This window comes from Diceros bicornis, chromosome 19 (assembly GCF_020826845.1).
Source record: "Diceros bicornis minor isolate mBicDic1 chromosome 19, mDicBic1.mat.cur, whole genome shotgun sequence".
Taxonomy (NCBI): domain Eukaryota; kingdom Metazoa; phylum Chordata; class Mammalia; order Perissodactyla; family Rhinocerotidae; genus Diceros; species Diceros bicornis.
The window spans coordinates 314,083-331,809 of record NC_080758.1 but is presented as its reverse complement, the minus strand read 5'-3'; the positions used below and the strand labels follow the sequence as shown (position 1 = coordinate 331,809).

General features: G+C 48.3%; 1 protein-coding gene across 4 annotated transcripts in view; it reads left to right on the top strand.

The window, feature by feature from the left end:
- Positions 1-16,416, top strand: part of DNAJC5 (DnaJ heat shock protein family (Hsp40) member C5) — a 40,894-nt gene extending 24,478 nt beyond the window's left edge. The window contains exons 1-6 of one of the 4 annotated variants that reach the window (XM_058562258.1): positions 4,366-4,505; positions 4,589-4,668; positions 9,573-9,690; positions 10,485-10,698; positions 11,941-12,112; positions 12,593-16,416. In XM_058562258.1, the coding sequence (XP_058418241.1) occupies positions 9,584-9,690; positions 10,485-10,698; positions 11,941-12,112; positions 12,593-12,696 (597 nt within the window). In that variant the 5' untranslated portion in view covers positions 4,366-4,505; positions 4,589-4,668; positions 9,573-9,583 and the 3' untranslated portion in view covers positions 12,697-16,416. The other 3 variants (XR_009222866.1, XM_058562257.1, XM_058562256.1) reach the window with 3 other exon arrangements.
- The last annotated feature ends 1,311 nt before the right edge of the window (positions 16,417-17,727 follow it).

Sequence of the window (17,727 nt, the reverse complement as noted above, 5' to 3'; positions counted from 1 at the left end):
ACTGGCAATGCGTTGAAACTAAGAAAATTAATTCTAAGATTTTAAAGTCTATGATCTTTACCTGTTAAGAAGCAAATAATTGGTCCAGCCTGGTGGCTTAGCGGGTAAGTACGTGCGCTCCGCTTTGGCTGCCCGAGGGTTAGCAGGTTCGGATCCCGGGCGCACATCGACGCACCACTTGTCAAGCCACGCTGTGGCGGGGTCCCATGTAAAGTGGAGGAAGATGGGCACAGGTGTTAGCCCAGGGCCAGTCTTCCTCGGCAAAAAGAGGAGGATTGACATCAGATGTTCGCTCAGGGCTGATCTTCCTCACACACAAAAAAAGCAGCAAATAATGAACCAAAATGATCCGCTTACCTAGTAGCTAAGCCAGGTATATATTGATTTTTCTTAGACTGGTTCTATCTGAGACTAGGAAATTTTGACATTCAGTGCAGTAATATCTGTGATATCTAGCATATTCACTGACTTTTTCTTTTTTTCCTCCCCAAAGCCCCAGTGCATGGTTGTATATTCTGGTTGTAAGTCCTAGTTCTTCTGTGTGAGCTGCCACCACAGCATGGCAACTGACAGATGAGTGAGTGGTGTGGTTCTGTGCCTGGGAACCGAACCCAGGCCATCGAAGCAGTGAGAGTACCTAACTTTAACCACTAGGCTGTCAGGGCCAGCTCCTCACTGACTTTTAAGTGGTTTGAATCATAATTTAAAACGCAAAAGTTAAAATGTGAATTCTCTTTAGTCAAATTAAGTACCTGACTACTTCTAGATGTCTTAGATATAGTCAGTTACTTTTATAGAACAGACATAAAAGTATTAATTATTGATATTTTTCTGTGGATGGGGTCTAGAAGCCAACTTTTTAGTAGGCACTGAGTAACTGAGAATAAAAAATAATTTGTCAAATTTGTATTTTCGAGAACAGTTCCTAAGGACCAAAAAAATTACTTATCGAGTGGTAAAGTTGACAGTGCTGTGGTACTTGTGTTATGGATTAAATGGATAAAATACTTAGTAATGGAGAGTTGTCTAGAATATGCTACTTGATCAACATCAGTAAAAAGGCCTGCTTCTTACCCAGGATCTCCTGGCTCTGTGCCAGCCCAGCCCCTCCGCAGGTGAGGAGGACTCCAAGCGCTGAGGGGACTTGTCCAAGTCACACAGCTAGAAGCTTTCAGAACTGGGCTTAGAATCCTCACATCCTGACTGCAAAACCCATAAGTCCCTCAGTGGCAGTGAGACTTGTTTTATTTTCCGTCCTCAGCACACACCACCGTCCCTTAGGCTTAGGGGTGAGGTGGCTTACCTGGGGTCCCTAAGCCAAGAGGTGGTGCCCTTCGGTTTGGGTTCAGATCCTGCCTTCACCTGTCTGTGCTTCAGTCTCTTCATCTGTGGTGTCATTGCCACAGTACCTGCCTCATGAGGTTCTGGGGGTGGGGGGAGCCCCGACCCCTGTGAACTGCCACACTCAAGAACCCAGTCCGGCGGTCGAGGTGCGCGCTGGAGGGAGTCGAGGGCCCCGGCACCCTCCTTTTCCTCATGAGAGTCCTGTCATCTTCACGTTTGATTATGTGTTGTAATCAAGCACAGAGAAAGAAGTGCACTGCCTGCCGCCTGCAGGAGCGCGGAGCAGCTCCTCATATCTCCTGCCTGCCCTCCTTTCTTCTGCGACGCACCCACACACTGCCACTTTTTTTATCACACGTTTCCTGCTTTCCTTCCTCGTTTTGTGGAAGCACCTCCTCAGATGGTCATTTCATTTAGGGTGCATGAGCAGTCTGTCATTCAGGCTCTTGCATTTATATGTTCTTTTGATCTTATACTTGGTTGATAGTAGATTTCTAAGCTGAAAATCTTTTCTCCTTAGAATTTGAAACTTTTTTGCTTTGGGGCCTTCTCAGTTTTGAGCAGGATGTTTAAGTGTGGCCTTAGATTTGATGGGGCCTCAGTTTGCACACGTGTGTTTTCCCTCAGCTCTAGTTTTATTTTCTTTTGTTTCTAATTATTTTTTTCTCAGTTGGCTATATTCTTTGCATTTCGAATTCCTGCTAGACAGATTTTCTCATTTTCTTTGTGCTGGTTCTCTTAAGATCTTTCCTGAATTGTATCTTCTCTGTGCTTCGGCCTTCAGCCATTTCCGTGTGTTATTGTGCCCGTCTGCCTGGTTTACGGCTTCGCTGCTCAGATGGTGCCTTCCAAGGACTGTCTTACCCTTTTGTGCTCCTTTTTCTCCACAGCTTATTTTAATTTTATAGAAATAATAGCCTTCAATTTCTGAGGATACCAAAACTTAAAAGTTTGCTGCTTTTCCTCTGGCATCATGAACTATTTTTTGTATTTTGTTTTTTAATTGATAGACTATTTTTTAGAGTAGTTTTAGGTGTATAGTGGAATGTACGGAATTCCCATGTACTTCCCCCCAGCCCCACAGTTTCCCCTATTATTAACATCTTGCATTGCTGTGGTACATTGTTACAATTGATGATCCAGTATTGATACATTATCAACTAAAGTCATAGTGTACATTAGGGTTCATCTTGGTGTTGCACATTCTGTGGGTTTTGACCAATGTACAAGGACATGTATCCACCATTGTAGTATTCCACAGAAGGGTTTCATCACCCTAAAAATGCTCTGTGCTCTGCCTTTTAATCCCTCCCTCTCCCCTAACCCCTGGCAACCCCTGATCTTTTTACTGTCCCCTTAGTTTTGCCTTTTCCAGAATGTCGTATGGTTGGAATCATACACTGTGTGGCCTTTTCATGGCTTGATAGCTCATTTTGTTTCATCACTCAATCATATTCCAGTGTCTGCATGTACCCCAGTTTATTTATCCATCCACCTACTGAAAGACGTCTTGGTTGCTTCTGAGTTTTGGCAGTTATAAACATATCAACATATTTTTCAGTAGTAGTCTGTAATCACACATACATTGTTAGATCAGTAACAAGTTTAGAAATCATGTCCATCCCCTCATTTTTCAGAAGGTTGACCTCAGGTTACTAGCTGCCAGGGAGGGATGGAGCTGGGCGACTCCTGGGCCTTGGCCCATCCGCGGTTCTCTTCACAGATGAGGAAGTGGTAGAGAGAGATTTGAAGCCCCCTTTTTAGGGGCATCACTGTGAAACCACCACAAGTATTTCCTGGAAAGGCAGTTTATTATTTTTCGCTCACTTTAGGCAGTGGGTCACAGCTTTGGACAGTGTACCTTTGTGTCTTGCTGACGGCACAGCCATTTCTTGGCATTCAGCCTGAAGTGGAGAGTCAGCAGGCAGGCGCCTCTCAGTGCAGTTGGTCCCTGAATTTAAAATCAGGCCGGCTTCCAGGCCTGCCCTTGTTATTAATTCTTTGTAAATTTTGATAAATCATTTTCCATCTCAGGGCTTCCGTTGGATCTTCTGTAAGGTCAGGGAATTAGGCCAGGTCACAGCTGAGGTCTCTCCTTCCAGTGTTTTACTCTTTCTAATTAGTTTAGATCTGGCTTTTGCTGCTGGTAACAATACGCCGTGTTATCTCTAGTTAAAACTTATTTTAATGGTCTAAACCAACCAAGTAACCCTGAATCGGTCCGGTAATTAGCTGTTAATTACGATGTTAGTTGAGATAGTTATAGATTCACATGTAGTTGTAAGAAATAACACAGACAGACGCTTTGCCTGGTTTCCCCCAGTGGTGATATTCTGCAGAACTGTGGTTTTATATCGCAGCCAGAGTGCTTCCGTTGATAGAATCCACCCATCTTACTCAGATTTCCCCAGTTTTACTTTTCCTTGAGTAAGGTGTGTATGTGTGTGTGTGTTACCTTCTCTACAGTTTTATCACTGGTGCGGGTTTGTATTTCCACCACCAGAGTCAGGGTCCTGAGCATTTCCAGCATGGCGGGCCCCTTGTGGGTACCCTTTTACAGTCACAGTTGCCTCCTATCCCTAACCCCTGGAACCACCCGTCTGTCTGCTGTTTCTAACATTTTACCATTGCAAAAATGTTATATAAATGGAATCAGACCGGATGTAATCTTTTGGGATTGGCTTTTATCTGCTCAGTGTAATTCCACAGAGATTCATCCAAGTTAGGTGCATCAGTGGTTTTGTTTTTTGCTCAGTGGTGTTTCACGGTGTATATGTACCACAGTCTTTTAACCCTCCGGTTGAAGGACATCTGGGCTGATTCCCCTTTGGGGCTATTACAGATACAGCTGCTGTGAACGTTTGTGCACAGGTGTTTATGTGAGTATGTGCTTTCTTTTCTCTTGGGTAGATCACCCAGGAATGGAACTGCCGGACCCTGTGGTAGGTGTGCACCAAAGAGTTTTCCTAAGTTTCCTTGAGCCCCTTCGTAATCCATCTCTCCCTCTGCCCCCACATTCAGGCAACCAGCGATCTGCCTTCTGTAGATTACTCTGCATTTTCTGGAGCTTCATGTAAGGGACTCACACATTCTCCTTGACGTCTGACCCATTTCACTCAGCAAAGTGCTTTGAGAGTCGCCATGGTGTTGTGTGTGTGAAGGTAGCTCATTGCCTGTATGCTGAGCAGTCTTCCATTGTTTGTTTATCCATTCTCCTGTTGATGGACATTTGGATTGTTTCCAGATTTTGGCTATGGTGAATAAAGGTGCTATGAACATCTGTGTATAAGTCTTTGTGTGGACATATGTTTTCATTTCTTATAGGTAAGTACCATACCTAGCAGTGGAACTGCTGGGTCATATGGTGAGTGTATGTTTAACTTTTTAAGGTATACCAAACATTTCTAAAGGGATTATACCAATTTACGTTTTCAGCATAGATGAGAGTTCATGTTGCTTCACATCCTTACCAACACTTGAAATAATCCATCTTTTTAATATAAGCTATTCTGGTAGATGTGTAATAGCATCGCGTTTTATTTTGCATTTCTGAATGAAAAATGATGTTGAGCATCTTTTCATGTACTGTTGACCATCTGTATATCTTTTGAAGTGTCCAAATCTTTTCCCCATTTTTTTTGTGTGTATGTGAGGAAGATTAGCCCTGAGCTAACATCTGATGCCAGTCCTCCTCTTTTTGCTGAGGAAGATTGGCCCTGGGCTAACATCTGTGCCCATCTTCCTCTATTTTATACGGGACACCACCACAGCCTGGCTTGACAAGCAGTGCATCAGTCCACGCCTGGGATCTGAACCTGCAAACCCTGGGCCGCTGCAATGGAGCGCACGAATTTAACTGCTGTGCCACCAGGCCGACCCCTTGCCCATTTTTATAACTTGGGTTTTTTGTCTTAATAATTGAGTTGTGTGAGAAGTCTCTATGCATTGTGGATGTGAGTTATTTTTCAGATATGTGTAATGTGACTATTTCCCCCCATTCTGTGGCTTGCCTGTAAGTGTGGGCTAGACTTACACAGTCCAGTGCTGAACTCTGTGCTGTGCTCTTGGTTTCTGTGTCTGTCTTCACTAGTACCAACCAGCCTTGGTTAGTATAGATTTACAGTTTGTCTTAAAATCAGGTAGAATAAGTCCTCCAGCTGTGTTCTTATTATTAATGTTGCTGTGGCTAATCTAGGCCTGTTGCATTTCCATACAAATTTTGAAATCAGTTTGTCAGTTTCTACAAAAAAGCCTGCTGGGATTAGAGTTAAGATCGTTTCGAATCTGTAGATCAATCTGGAGAGAATTGCCGTCTTAACAATGTTGAGTCTTCTAATCCTTGAACATGGTAAATCTGGTTTTTTAGGTTGTCTTTCATTTCTCTCAGAAGTGTGTAGTTGTCAATGTAGAATCTTGTATGTCTTCTGTTAGATTTTACTCCTAAATAATTTTATGGCATTGGATGCTGCTGAAAATGAAATTTATATATAATAAAAGTTTCCAATTATTTACTGCTCTCAAAAATACAATTGATTGTTTTAAATATTAAACTTTTATCCTGTGATCTTACTAAATTCACTTATTAGTTCTCCTTTTTTGTAGATTCCTTAGGATTTTCCAAGTCATCTATGAATAGGGATAGTTTTATGTCTTTTTATTTATTTTTTTCCTTACTGCAGTGTTCAGGATGCTAAAACAGTGTTGAATAGAAGTGGTAAGAGCAGGCCATCCTTGTCATATTTTAATTTTAAGAGAAAAACATTCAGTATTTCACTGCTAAGCATATTATTTATAGGTTTTTGGTTAGATGACCTTTCTCAGACTGAGGAAGTTCCCTTCTGTTTCCAATATGCTGAGAATTTTTTTTTTTAATTTTTTAAAAATTTTTATTTATTTTATTTTTTCCCCCAAAGCCCCAGTAGATAGTTGTATGTCATAGCTGCACATCCTTCTAGTTGCTGTATGTGGGATGCGGCCTCAGCATGGCTGGACAAGTGGTGTGTCGGTGCATGCCCGGGATCCGAACCCGGGCCGCCAGCAGCAGAGCGCGGGCACTTAACCGCTAAGCCCCGGGGCCGGCCCGAGAATTTTTAAAATCATGAATTGGTCTTGAATTTTACCAAATGCTTTTATGAATCTATTGAGATGATCATGTGGTTTATCTCATTTGTTCTATGAATCTAATGAATTGCATTGATTTATTTTGAAATGTGAACTCAAGTTTGCATTCCTAGGATAATTTCTACTTGAACATGATGTATATAACTTTTTGTATATTGTTAGATTCAATTTGCTACTGTTTTGCTGAGGATTTTGAGTCTGTGTTTGTGAGGGGATTTTTGGTGATGTCTTCATCAGGTCTGGGTGGCAGGTCATGCTGGCCTCCAAAAGCAAGTTGGGAAAAGTTCGCTCCTCCTCTGTTTTTGGAAAAGTTAGTCTAAGATTGGTGTCATTCCTTCCTTGAATATTTGGTAGAAAAGCCATCTGGGCCTGGAATTTTCTTTGTGGGAAGGTTGTCTATTACAAATTCAATTTTATAAATGGATAGAGGGCTATTCAGATTTTCTGTTTCATCCTGTGTCAATTTTGGTAAATTGTATTTTTCAAAGTATTTGTCCATTTCATCTAATTTCTTGACATAAAATTATCTGTGATCTCATCTTTTTTGTGCCTGTAGGGTCTGTAGTGACAGCCCCTCTTTCTTTCCTCCCTCGTGTTGCTGACTTCTGTTTGTTTTTTCCTTCATCAGTCTGGCCTGTTTATCAATTTTGCTCTTGTTTTCAAAGAACCAACTTTTGGCTTTGTAAAATTTCTCTATTGTTTATCTGTTTTCTATTTTGTTGCTTTCTGCTCTTCATTATTTCCTTCCTTCCATTTCTTTTGGGTTTACCCTGCTGTTTTCTAGTTTCATGAGGTTGAACCCTAGGTCTTGATTAATATATTGTATTTTGTTATTTAATTCAAAATATTTTCTAATTTCCCTTGTAATTTTTTCCTTAGAGCTACGTGTTATTTAGAAGTGTATCATTTAATGTTAAATACTTGAGGTTTCCCTAGATATCTTACTATTGGGTTTCTAATTCTGTTAAGGTCAAGGAACATACTGTGTATGATTTCAGTCCATTCAAATTGATTGAAACTGGGCCCGCCCCGTGGCTTAGCGGTTAAGCGCGCGCGTTCCGCTGCTGGCAGCCTGGGTTCAGATCCCGGGCGTGCACCAACGCACCGCTTCTCCGGCCACGCTGAGGCCGCGTCCCACATACAGCAACTAGAGGGATGTGCACCTATGACATACAACTATCTACTGGGGCTTGTGGGGGGAACATAAATAAATAAAATCCAAAAAAAAAAAAAAAATTGATTGAAACTTGTTTTAAGGCCCAACATGTGTTATGTCTTGGTGATTTTTAAAACGTATATATTCCAGGGGCCGGCCAAGTGGCGCAAGTGGTTGGGTGCACACGCTCCGCTGCGGTGGCCCGGGGTTCACCAGTTCGGATCCCAGGTGTGCACTGCTTGTTGAGCCATGCTGTGGCGGCATCCCACATAAAGTGGAGGAAGATGGGCATGGATGTTAGCCCAGGGCCAGTCTTCCTCAGCAAAAAGAGGAGGATTGGCACTGGATGTTAGCTCAGGGCTGATCTTCCTCACACACAAAATATATATATATATATATATATATATATATACGTGTATATATATATATATACACGTATATATATATACGTGTATATATATATGGTTTTTTTTTTTCCATAGGTGTTAGGCGTCATACAAGGCTCAGGTTGCAGTGGTTGATAGTGTCCTTTATTTATTTATTTATTTTTTTTTTTTAAGATTTTACTTATTTATTTTTTCCCCCAAAGCCCCAGCAGATAGTTGTATGTCATAGCTGCACATCCTTCTAGTTGCTGTATGTGGGACGCGGCCTCAGCATGACCGGAGAAGCGGTGCGTCGGTGCACGCCCGGGATCCGAACCCGGGCCGCCAGCAGCGGAGCGCGTGCACTTAACCGCTAAGCCACCGGGCCGGCCCATTATTTTTGTTTTTTTTGTGAGGAAGATCAGCCCTGAGCTGACATCCATGCTAATCTTCCTCTTTTTGCTGAGGAAGACCAGCTCTGAGCTAACATCTATTGCCAATCCTCCTCCTTTTTTTTTGTTCTTTTTCCCCAAAGCCCCAGTAGATAGTTGTATGTCATAGCTGCACATCCTTCTAGTTGATGTATGTGGGATGCCGCCTCAGCATGGCCGGTGAAGCGGTGCGTCGGTGCATGCCCAGGATCCGAACCCGGGCCACCAGTAGCGGAGCGCGCGCACTTAACTGCTAAGCCACGGGGCAGGCCTGATAGTGTCCTTTAGATTGTCAGTATTTTTCCTGATTTTTTTTTTTTTTTTTTTTGGTGTGTGTGTGTCTATTCTGTCAATTTCTGAAAGAGAAGTTTTAAGATTTTTGTAGCTGTGGCGTTGTCTACTTCTCCCTCTAATTCTGTCAGTACTTGCTTCATGTGTTTTAGGGCTCTTAGGTCTTGCCTTTTTATCCATTTTGACAATGTCTTCCTTTAATTGGAGTTTTTAGTCTAAAGAGTTTCCTTTTCCTTTTCCTTTTAACTTTTTAACCATACCTCTTTGCATTTTTTATTTAGAGGTTGCTCTAGGGATTACAATAAACACAATTTTTTGTGTGTGTGAGAGTAAGATCAGCCCTGAGCTAACATCCATGCCAATCCTCTGTTTGCTGAGGAAGACCGGCTCTGAGCTAACATCTATTGCCAATCCTCCTCCTTTTTTTTGGTCCCCACAGCCCCAGTAGATAGTTGTATGTCATAGTTGCACAGCCTTCTAGTTGCTGTATGTGGGACACGGCCTCAGCATGGCCGGATAAGCAGTGTGTCGCTGCACACCCGGGATCTGAACCCCGGGCCACCAGTAGCTGAGCGCATGCACTTAACCGCTAAGCCATGGGGCCAGCCCTAAACACAATTTTTTACATTCTACTTAGAGTAGCAATATTGTAGCACTCCACATGCACAGTTAGAAACTTTGCCCTTTGCCCCCACGTGGGACCACTGGGCACTCCTTTATGCTGTAGTTGAGTGTGTTAATCTGTGTGCATTATGATGCCCACGAATAGTTTGTGGTTTTTTTGCTTAAAACAGTCTTATGGAATAAAGTCCCTCAGCTCTGTGCTTGGAATTTTTATCTTTACTTTTTGGTGTTTTCTTGTAGACTAGCCTATCATGGCAGACCAGAGACAGCGCTCACTCTCTACCTCTGGAGAATCACTGTACCATGTTCTCGGGCTGGACAGGAACGCGACCTCGGATGACATTAAGAAGTCCTACCGGTAAGAGGCCACGCCCCCGGGAGGACTCTGGCACCTGGCGCCTGTGAGGTTTGCTCTGCGTTTACTAAGAACCACTCCATGTGGTTTGTCCTGGCCGACTCCATATTTAACTGGTAACAGTTCATTGCATCTCTGTATGTGTAGTCTGTTCCCTTATAGCTTAAAATTGTTATATTAATGTTTTCTTGGCAACAAAAGATAGATAATACAAACTGTTTGCCCTGGAGCAGACACTTCCACAGGGAAGCAGGTCTGAACCTGCTGAGCAGAGGCTTTAGAGTATCTCCGCCCTGCTGTAGCCTCTGATGGAACTCCAAGAACTTAGCCCTTATGTACAGTCTCGCTGAGTAAGTGGTAAGAGAGACATCATCATTAACCCAGACACTTCATGTAGTCTCCTTTATGTTCTCAGTGTTGTATAGTTATTAAACACATATTATCAGCACACCCCTCCTTGCCACCACTTTATTTGGCAAATGCACAGTTAGGCCGCTACAGGTCAGCAGTAGGGTTTGCCTTCGTGCTGTGGAGAGTCATCGGGAGTGGTCCATTGCAGGCTGTGTGCAGGCCAGCCGCTCTGCCAGGTTAGTGCTCACCTCGGGACTTACTCCTCTGGATGGATCAGGGCGGAGAGATTTGCCCTGAAATGATTGCCGAGATTTCTTTTGACCCTGACATTCTCGAGTTCTGAGGAAAGTTGGAAAGCAAGTTGGTAAATGGGTCAGTATTTCTTCCACTGGGCCCTCTGTTGATGAACGTGTGACGTGAGACCAGGAAATGGTTTTGGTTTGCAGGAAACTTGCCTTGAAATATCACCCTGATAAGAACCCTGATAACCCGGAGGCCGCAGACAAGTTTAAGGAGATCAACAACGCCCACGCCATCCTGACGGACGCCACAAAAAGAAACATCTACGACAAGTACGGCTCGCTTGGGCTCTACGTGGCCGAGCAGTTTGGGGAGGAGAACGTAAACACCTACTTCGTGCTCTCCAGTTGGTGGGCCAAGGTGAGGGGAACGGACGGCTCGATGCAGCATAAACGTGCTGAGATAATCTCATGCCTGGTAGGATTTCAGATCTTATGGAATCACTGCATTTCATCAAATACTCTACACTCTTGAGAAATGGTTTCTTGGCATGTGGCAGTCTCTCTCCTCATGCTGTGTGAATATGGGCAAAGGTTTCAGTCGCCTGCTGTTGGTAGCTGTCTTGTAGCCTGCCTGCAACAAGCCAGAATGCACAGAGCAAGATCAGTGCTGAGCCACTGGTAGCAACATAATTTTCTCTCATGAATCACTGTGCGTTCTTAAAAAGAGAGATAGGAAATACACTTTTTCATCGTATGGGGATAGATCTTTTTTGTTATTAGGGAAGACTTGTTAGAAATCTAACTTGAGAAACTTTGGATGTATCATGCAATTGTTTTATTTTCTAACATTTCTCCTCATTTCATTCAGAGCATCTGTCACATGTAAGGTCAGAGCACGTGACTGATCCCAGGGCTCTGAGCTGTGGGAAGCCTATCTTTGCTGTTGACTAGTCAGCCCTTATTCCCATCTTCAAAAATTACATTTCTTTAAGCAACTGATCTCTGTCTCTCCTGTCTTCCTGGGTTTTTTTTTTTTTAATTTAATTTTTTTTTTTGCCCCGAAAGCCTCAGTAGATAGTTGTGTGTCATAGCTGCACGTCCTTCTAGCTGCTGTATGTGGGACGAGGCCCCAGCATGGCCGGAGAAGCGGTGCGTCGGTGCGCGCCCGGGACCCGAACCCGGGTCGCCAGCAGCGGAGCACGCGCACTTAACCGCTAAGCCACACGGCCGGCCCGTGTCTTCCTGTTTTAAGTCCGTCCTTTATACCTCTTGATCTGGTAAAGAGCACTCTTCGCCTGAGGGCCGGCCCCATGGCTTAGCGGTTAAGTGCACGTGCTCCGCTGCTGGCGACCCGGGTTTCGGTCCCGGGCGCGCACCGACGCACCCCTTCTCCGGCCATGCTGAGGCCACGTCCCACATACAGCAACTAGAAGGCTGTGCAACTATGACATACAACGATCTACTGGGGCTTTGGGGGAAAAAAATAAATAAATACAAATTAAAAAAAAAAGAACACTCTTCGCCTGAAGCATCCTCTGTAGCTCTTGCAGAGCGAGCTGCAGGCTTGCAGTGGGGTGGGATGGGGGTAAGTGCCGCCTGCACGGGGGTGCGGGGTCTCGAGTGGCTGCATGGTGTCAGCGCTCCCATTCTGCGCCCCCAGGCCCTGTTTGTCTTCTGTGGGCTCCTCACGTGCTGCTACTGCTGCTGTTGCCTGTGCTGCTGCTTCAACTGCTGCTGTGGGAAGTGCAAGCCCAAGGCGCCCGAGGGCGAGGAGACCGAGTTTTACGTGTCCCCCGAGGACCTGGAGGCGCAGCTGCAGTCTGATGAGAGAGGTGAGTGGCAGTCCAAGGACCTGGTGTGCGTGCGTGGGGCGAAGCCAGAACGGGCCCTGAACGGTGTCACCTGTCTTGTCAAACAGGAGGGCACTGACACTGTGCCGGGAGTGTTTGTGGTGGCAGCTGGGACTGTTGAGGTGTGAACATGGATACTTGAGGTAAAAGCAGACGCAGAGGGCTGTCCCCACCCGCGAACTGTGGTAGCCATAGTGCCGAGGGACCAAGTAGGTGGGGAGGGGCCAAGGGCTGGTGGTGACCTGAGGCGACTGAGGAAGGTCGTGTTGGGCGGAGGTCAGCAAATAGCCTCTCCTCTTTGACTGCTTGTCCTACAACCTCTGACCTCAGTAGAGCAGCGACCAGGCGACCGAGTGTTGTCACACGAGGACGGTGTTGTTGGGGGGCTGCGTGGTGCTTTGTGAGACCTGATGGTGAGGCTGCTGTCCTCATGGAGTCAGCATGCGTGTGCTTGCTTTTCAGAGGCCACAGACACGCCGATCGTCATACAGCCAGCATCTGCCACAGAGACCACCCAGCTCACGGCTGACTCCCACCCCAGCTACCACACTGATGGGTTCAATTAAGTTCAGGAGAAGCTGTGGTTAGAGGATAAATCAGCACCTGGCCACTTCCACCTTAGAATCATGAACTGTAGTCACAGAGATGGGGGGAGCCACTCTGGCCACGGAGGAGGGGCAGCCGCCAACCCGCCACGGCCGCCTTGGGGTCCCTCCCGCCTCTGTGCCCGCCATCCATCGATCCCTGATCCATGAAGTGCGTAGCATGCAGTATTTAAAGCAGTTTAGCTACGGTCTTCTTCTTCTGTTTCTCCTTTTGTAATAGCATGTCTGGGGTTCTGTCCACGTCTGTGTTGTGGATGTGTTGCTGCGTGACCGCGTGAACCGGACGGCGGAGCCGCCTCGGGGCTCTCGGTCAGGTCAGTGCGCTGAACTGACTGCGGCTGCATGGCGCCTCCTGGCCAGGCGGGCTCAGGCCGGAGGAGCCGCTCCGTTCCCCTGTGCTTGTGAGGGACGGAGGCAGGTGTGCCCAGCAGGGGCTGTGGGGTCTGGTCCCCTCAGTGCTCGCCAGCTGTGTGGCCGCAGGCAGGGCCTCTGGACTTACCTGAGGGAGGAGCTGGGCACATCCTCCCGGCGCCCGGTGCCGTTGGCACTTCGTGGTGTTCTTGTTGAGGACAGTTTACAGGATCTGTTCCCCTTGTTTGCTTAGCCTTGTAGCGGGGTTTCTCCCGTGGGTAAGTTTGTTGTGGGAAGTGCGGGAGGCTCTCTTGATCCTGAGACCAAGTTCTCTGTGTCCAACCTGGGTCTCCGGGTCACGTGGACCTGAGGCTCCTCTCCTGTCAGTGTGTTCCCTCGCCAGGGTGTGGGAGGTGGGTTTTCTACGTTTCTGCACTTCCCCCAGGCCACGAGCTGGGCTGAGGGGCCGCATTCCGGCAGTTTCTCCCTCCTACCCCTGCCTCATCCTCCACATTCCTTGAGGCCCGCCCAGCCTCTTTGTAATCCTTTTTGGACCTCTGAGAACTACACCTGGTAGCCGCGGCCCCGTTAGTATAGCCAGAGGGGCAGAGAGTCCAGGTCGCTGGTGGCGTGTGGCTGCACAGCCCTCTGCTTCCTAGCATGCCCACCTACCCCATTTTCCTTCGCCTGCTCCCTTTGGCTGTTATTGATGGTTCAGGCAGAGCTGGAGGCGTCAGGTTCCTGGAGGAAGGACCAGCTGGACCGAAGGCACGCTGGGGCCTAGGAGGGTTGGTCCTAGGGAAGTCCTGTGTCCTTTGGCTTGTTAGTCGCCGGCCAGACCACAGAATGTCCTCTCACCACTGTTGCTGGCAGCACCTTTTGTGAACTGTGGGAAGTCAGTCTTTCTTGTTTGTGTCCCAGACCTTGTGGGTGGTGCCCCACTGAGAGGGACCGAGGAAACGGGTCGTGACATGCCTGTGCTCAACCCGCTGGACCTGCCCCCGGCTACGGGAGGCCCGAGAGGCTCCAGTGGGCCTGGTTTCTGCAGAATGACCCCCATGGCTGCTGCTGGGTGTCTCCTGGACTTCCAGTAGAGGTGAGGAACACAGAGTGGAAAGCTGCACGAGTGGCAGTTCTCCGCTCAGACGTACCAGCATGTGTTCCCGAAGCCGACTGTCTCCCCGTCCACCTGCTGACCCACGGCCCTAGCTCCCCGCCCTTGCTTGGCCCCCGGGCCGTGCAGAGAGGAGGCTCATGTTGGCCTGGAAGGTGGTGGAAGGAACAGCAGTGTCAGTCAGAATGTGGGCCTCTGGGAAAGCCATGCTGGTGTGAGGCCAGCTCTGGCAGAGCCACTTGATGCTAGGGCCCCCAGCCGACCTCTCGTGCAGGCCAGTACCAGGTCCTTGGGCAGTTTTTTGGTCCCGTTTTGTTTTGTTTTTCTCTCATTGAGACGATCATGCGGATATTCAGTGAGAGGGGAGGTATGTACTATAATACTAAATCAGAAATAATTTGCTAAAATCAGACCTCTTGTAAAAGGATAAGAAGTTCATTGTTTGACCCACCCTGGAATGAGGGAGGAGGCAAGACAACAGGGCAGTCTTCTGTGCCAATCCCAAAACAGCAACAAGAATTCAGCCTCAGATGCAGGCTGTAGTCAGCCTCAGTGATGTTGCTGGAAATAACTTAGGAGATGTTTTTCCCCAGAATGGCAAGAACCAAGTTCAAAGCTTAGATTTAAGGTAGAAGGCCACCCCTTCTGCAGTGGCTGTGCTGTTCCTGGGTGCCTGGCCTCAGCCCAGCCAGGTCCCTCTGTGGGGTCTGCAGGGGACCACTGCAGCTCTCGGCTCGTCACACGTGTCAAAGTGAATCCCTGCCAGGTGTCTCTCAGTTACAGAATCTTATGGATCACTTCCTAGAAGCATGAAGCTCCCCTGCGGGCCACGGCATGGAAAAGAGGGGCAGGTCTGGAAGTCTGTTGAACCCAGTCTCCTGTAGAATTTGTGAAGACTAAGTCAGTCATGACAGCGATGATAAACCTCAAGGTGATGGTGAAGATTGCACAAGGCTGGGTGCTCCCCCTGCCTGACCCCGAAAGCTTTTACCGTTTGTGAGTCAGAGGTAGAAGCCCTTCCAAGGCTTGACTGGACTCACTGTCAGGCCCCTGCCTTGATTCAGGACAGGGATGCCCTGGACACATTTCCCTTTTTCCTGGTGGTCCGTCTGTTTCCCTGGTGAGGAGAGGTGCTGAGTCTGGAGGGACGTCCCTGTTCGTGTGCTAAGGGGACGACCCTCTGCCTGCTGTGGCAGTCACAGGAGCTCCTTGGCCCTCCCTCTAGGGCTGCCCAGGTCTGGGGCCCGTGTGGCCAGTGGTGCTGTCAGCTAGTGTGAGTGGCTGGGGCAGTGTGCCATTGGTGCACGCCAAAGCCTGTCCCATTTCAGCAAGGGCAGGGCTTGCCCAGCAGGCTCCCAGAGCAGTAGTGCCCCAGGGGGTCTGGCAGCAAGCAGGAAGCCCGTGAGAGAGACCTGCCAGGCATCCGACGGGGCTGCCGGTGTGTAGGTTTCTGTTTCTAGTGACGTAGTCTTCTCTGTCTTCCTTTTGGCTTTATTATATTTTCAAACTGCTTTAGATATTACCGCTGCGTGAGCCTTCCCAGCTCTCTGATCAGTCAGTGTAGCCAGTGCCGCTGGAACTCGTTATAGAAAGAAGCCAGGGCACGCTGTGAGCTGCCGGGCTTGGCAGTGAGGCTCCTGCTCAGGGAAATGCCCTGCCAGGACCGTGCTTGCATGTTCTAACCACGGGTGGTCACTCCAGGTGAGCTCATGCTGGAGGAACAACCCATTGGGGCAGCTGGTGGTCTGGGGAGACGAGAGGCCTCCCTAGCACCTGGCCCCTCGAGTGAGACCAGTGAGCAGGATGGCGCCCCCACACAGGCTCTCTCGCTGGAGGGGCCAGGTGATGCGTGGGCAGAGCTGGGGGCCCTGTCCGTCCTTCCCTGGCTCTCAGCACATCCTCCCAGGGGACCGGTTGTGAGGGGTATGAAAAAAGTGACTGATCTCATTCCTTTCTAATATTCTGAGCTGTGAACCCATGTGACACAGGACTGACCTGTTTTTGTTATTTGGTTGTGAATCCTCTTCCTGTGGAATTGGCAAAAGCTACATTTTTCCTGTCCTTACAAGCACGATTGGCATCGTCTGTGCTGTTGGTGTGGGCCGTGGGTGTACTCCGTGTGTACATATGTGTATATGTATATATCACGTGGTGGGCCTTGCTGCTGTGTCCAGTGGCCAAGCAACAAGTACAATAAACGTTGGCTCCAAAATGGCCTCTGGTTTCCTGTGAGTCGGGGCAGGAACGGGTCTCGGCGAACCCCTTTGCTGGGTGCGCAGAGGGGACACCCACCCTGCTGTGTGCCTAGAGTTCGAGTGGGTGCTGGGCGTGGCACTTGAGCGCACGTCAGTGGCCTTCCGCTGCCGGCGTCAGCTTCTCCAGGGCAAGGGTGCCAGGGCTCCTGAGGTCACAAGTGTCATGCTCACCTGACCCACAGGTGAGGGTCCCCATGTGACATCGAAGAGGTGGCTGGAAACCTTTCTCTTCCTTGAAACATTCAAGCCAGTTTTCTAAGCATCAGGTACAATCAGTGACAAAGCTGTGTTCTAAAAGGGTCTGTGTCCTGAGCCCTGGTCTGCCCTGGGAGGGCCCACAGGGAGGAGCCGGGCCGGCAACACCGTCCTCCAGGGTCCTACGGGCAGCACTTTTGGTAGCTTTTGTTTCCCTGGAAAACGGGATAATGTTTCAAGCTAAGTGAGGGGAGGCAGTTTACACTGAAATACATATACACGTTGTTTTTAAAAACTAGATGCAAATGCATGGAAAGCAGTTGTCCATGCACTGGTTCTGTCTTGTACTGGCCCTGACTCCCAGTGCACCTGAGGGCCGGCTGGAAGGTCAGGATGGTTTCCACGGTGATCTCCGTCTCCTGTGCTGCGCGTTGACCTGAAATAAAGATAACTGTTGTACAATAAATGTTTTCACTGCAGATACTGCAGACGTGCGTCTTCTTTCATGGTCCCTGCAGAATCCTCTTGTTGGGGGGTCTCACTGAGGGGGCAGCTGACCTTGGGCCCCCGGGACCTCGCTCCCACCTGCCTGGTCTGTGTGTGGACGGGTGCCCCCCAGTTTGGTTTGTATCTCCATTATCTAAACACCAAGACGGGAGTCCCTTCCTCTCCACCTGGCTGACCATCACTGACTCCTCCTACCGCCTCAGCCTCTGAGAACCATCCATGCCGCCCCCAGAGACAGCGGCACCACCTTCCATCCTGTTGCCCGTTAGTGACCGTCCTGCTGGATGAGCAGGGCTGCAGCTGTTGAACAGCACACCTGAACCCTGGGCTGCACGGCAGACCTGTCCTCAGCTGGCAGCACAAAGGGAAGGCAGGGGTGACAGCACAGGGCACCTGGTGTAGGCCAGCCAGCCCTTTCCGTCCCCTGTGGCAGTGACCTCAGTGTGGTCATCGTGGTGGCTGGGCCTGTGCTCTGTGCTGACCCTTGGGCAGCGCCATCCATGTCCACTCTGGTCCTGGTCATTCTGGGCTGGGTTCCCAGGGTTGTCCCCTGCCTGCCCCACCCAGAGC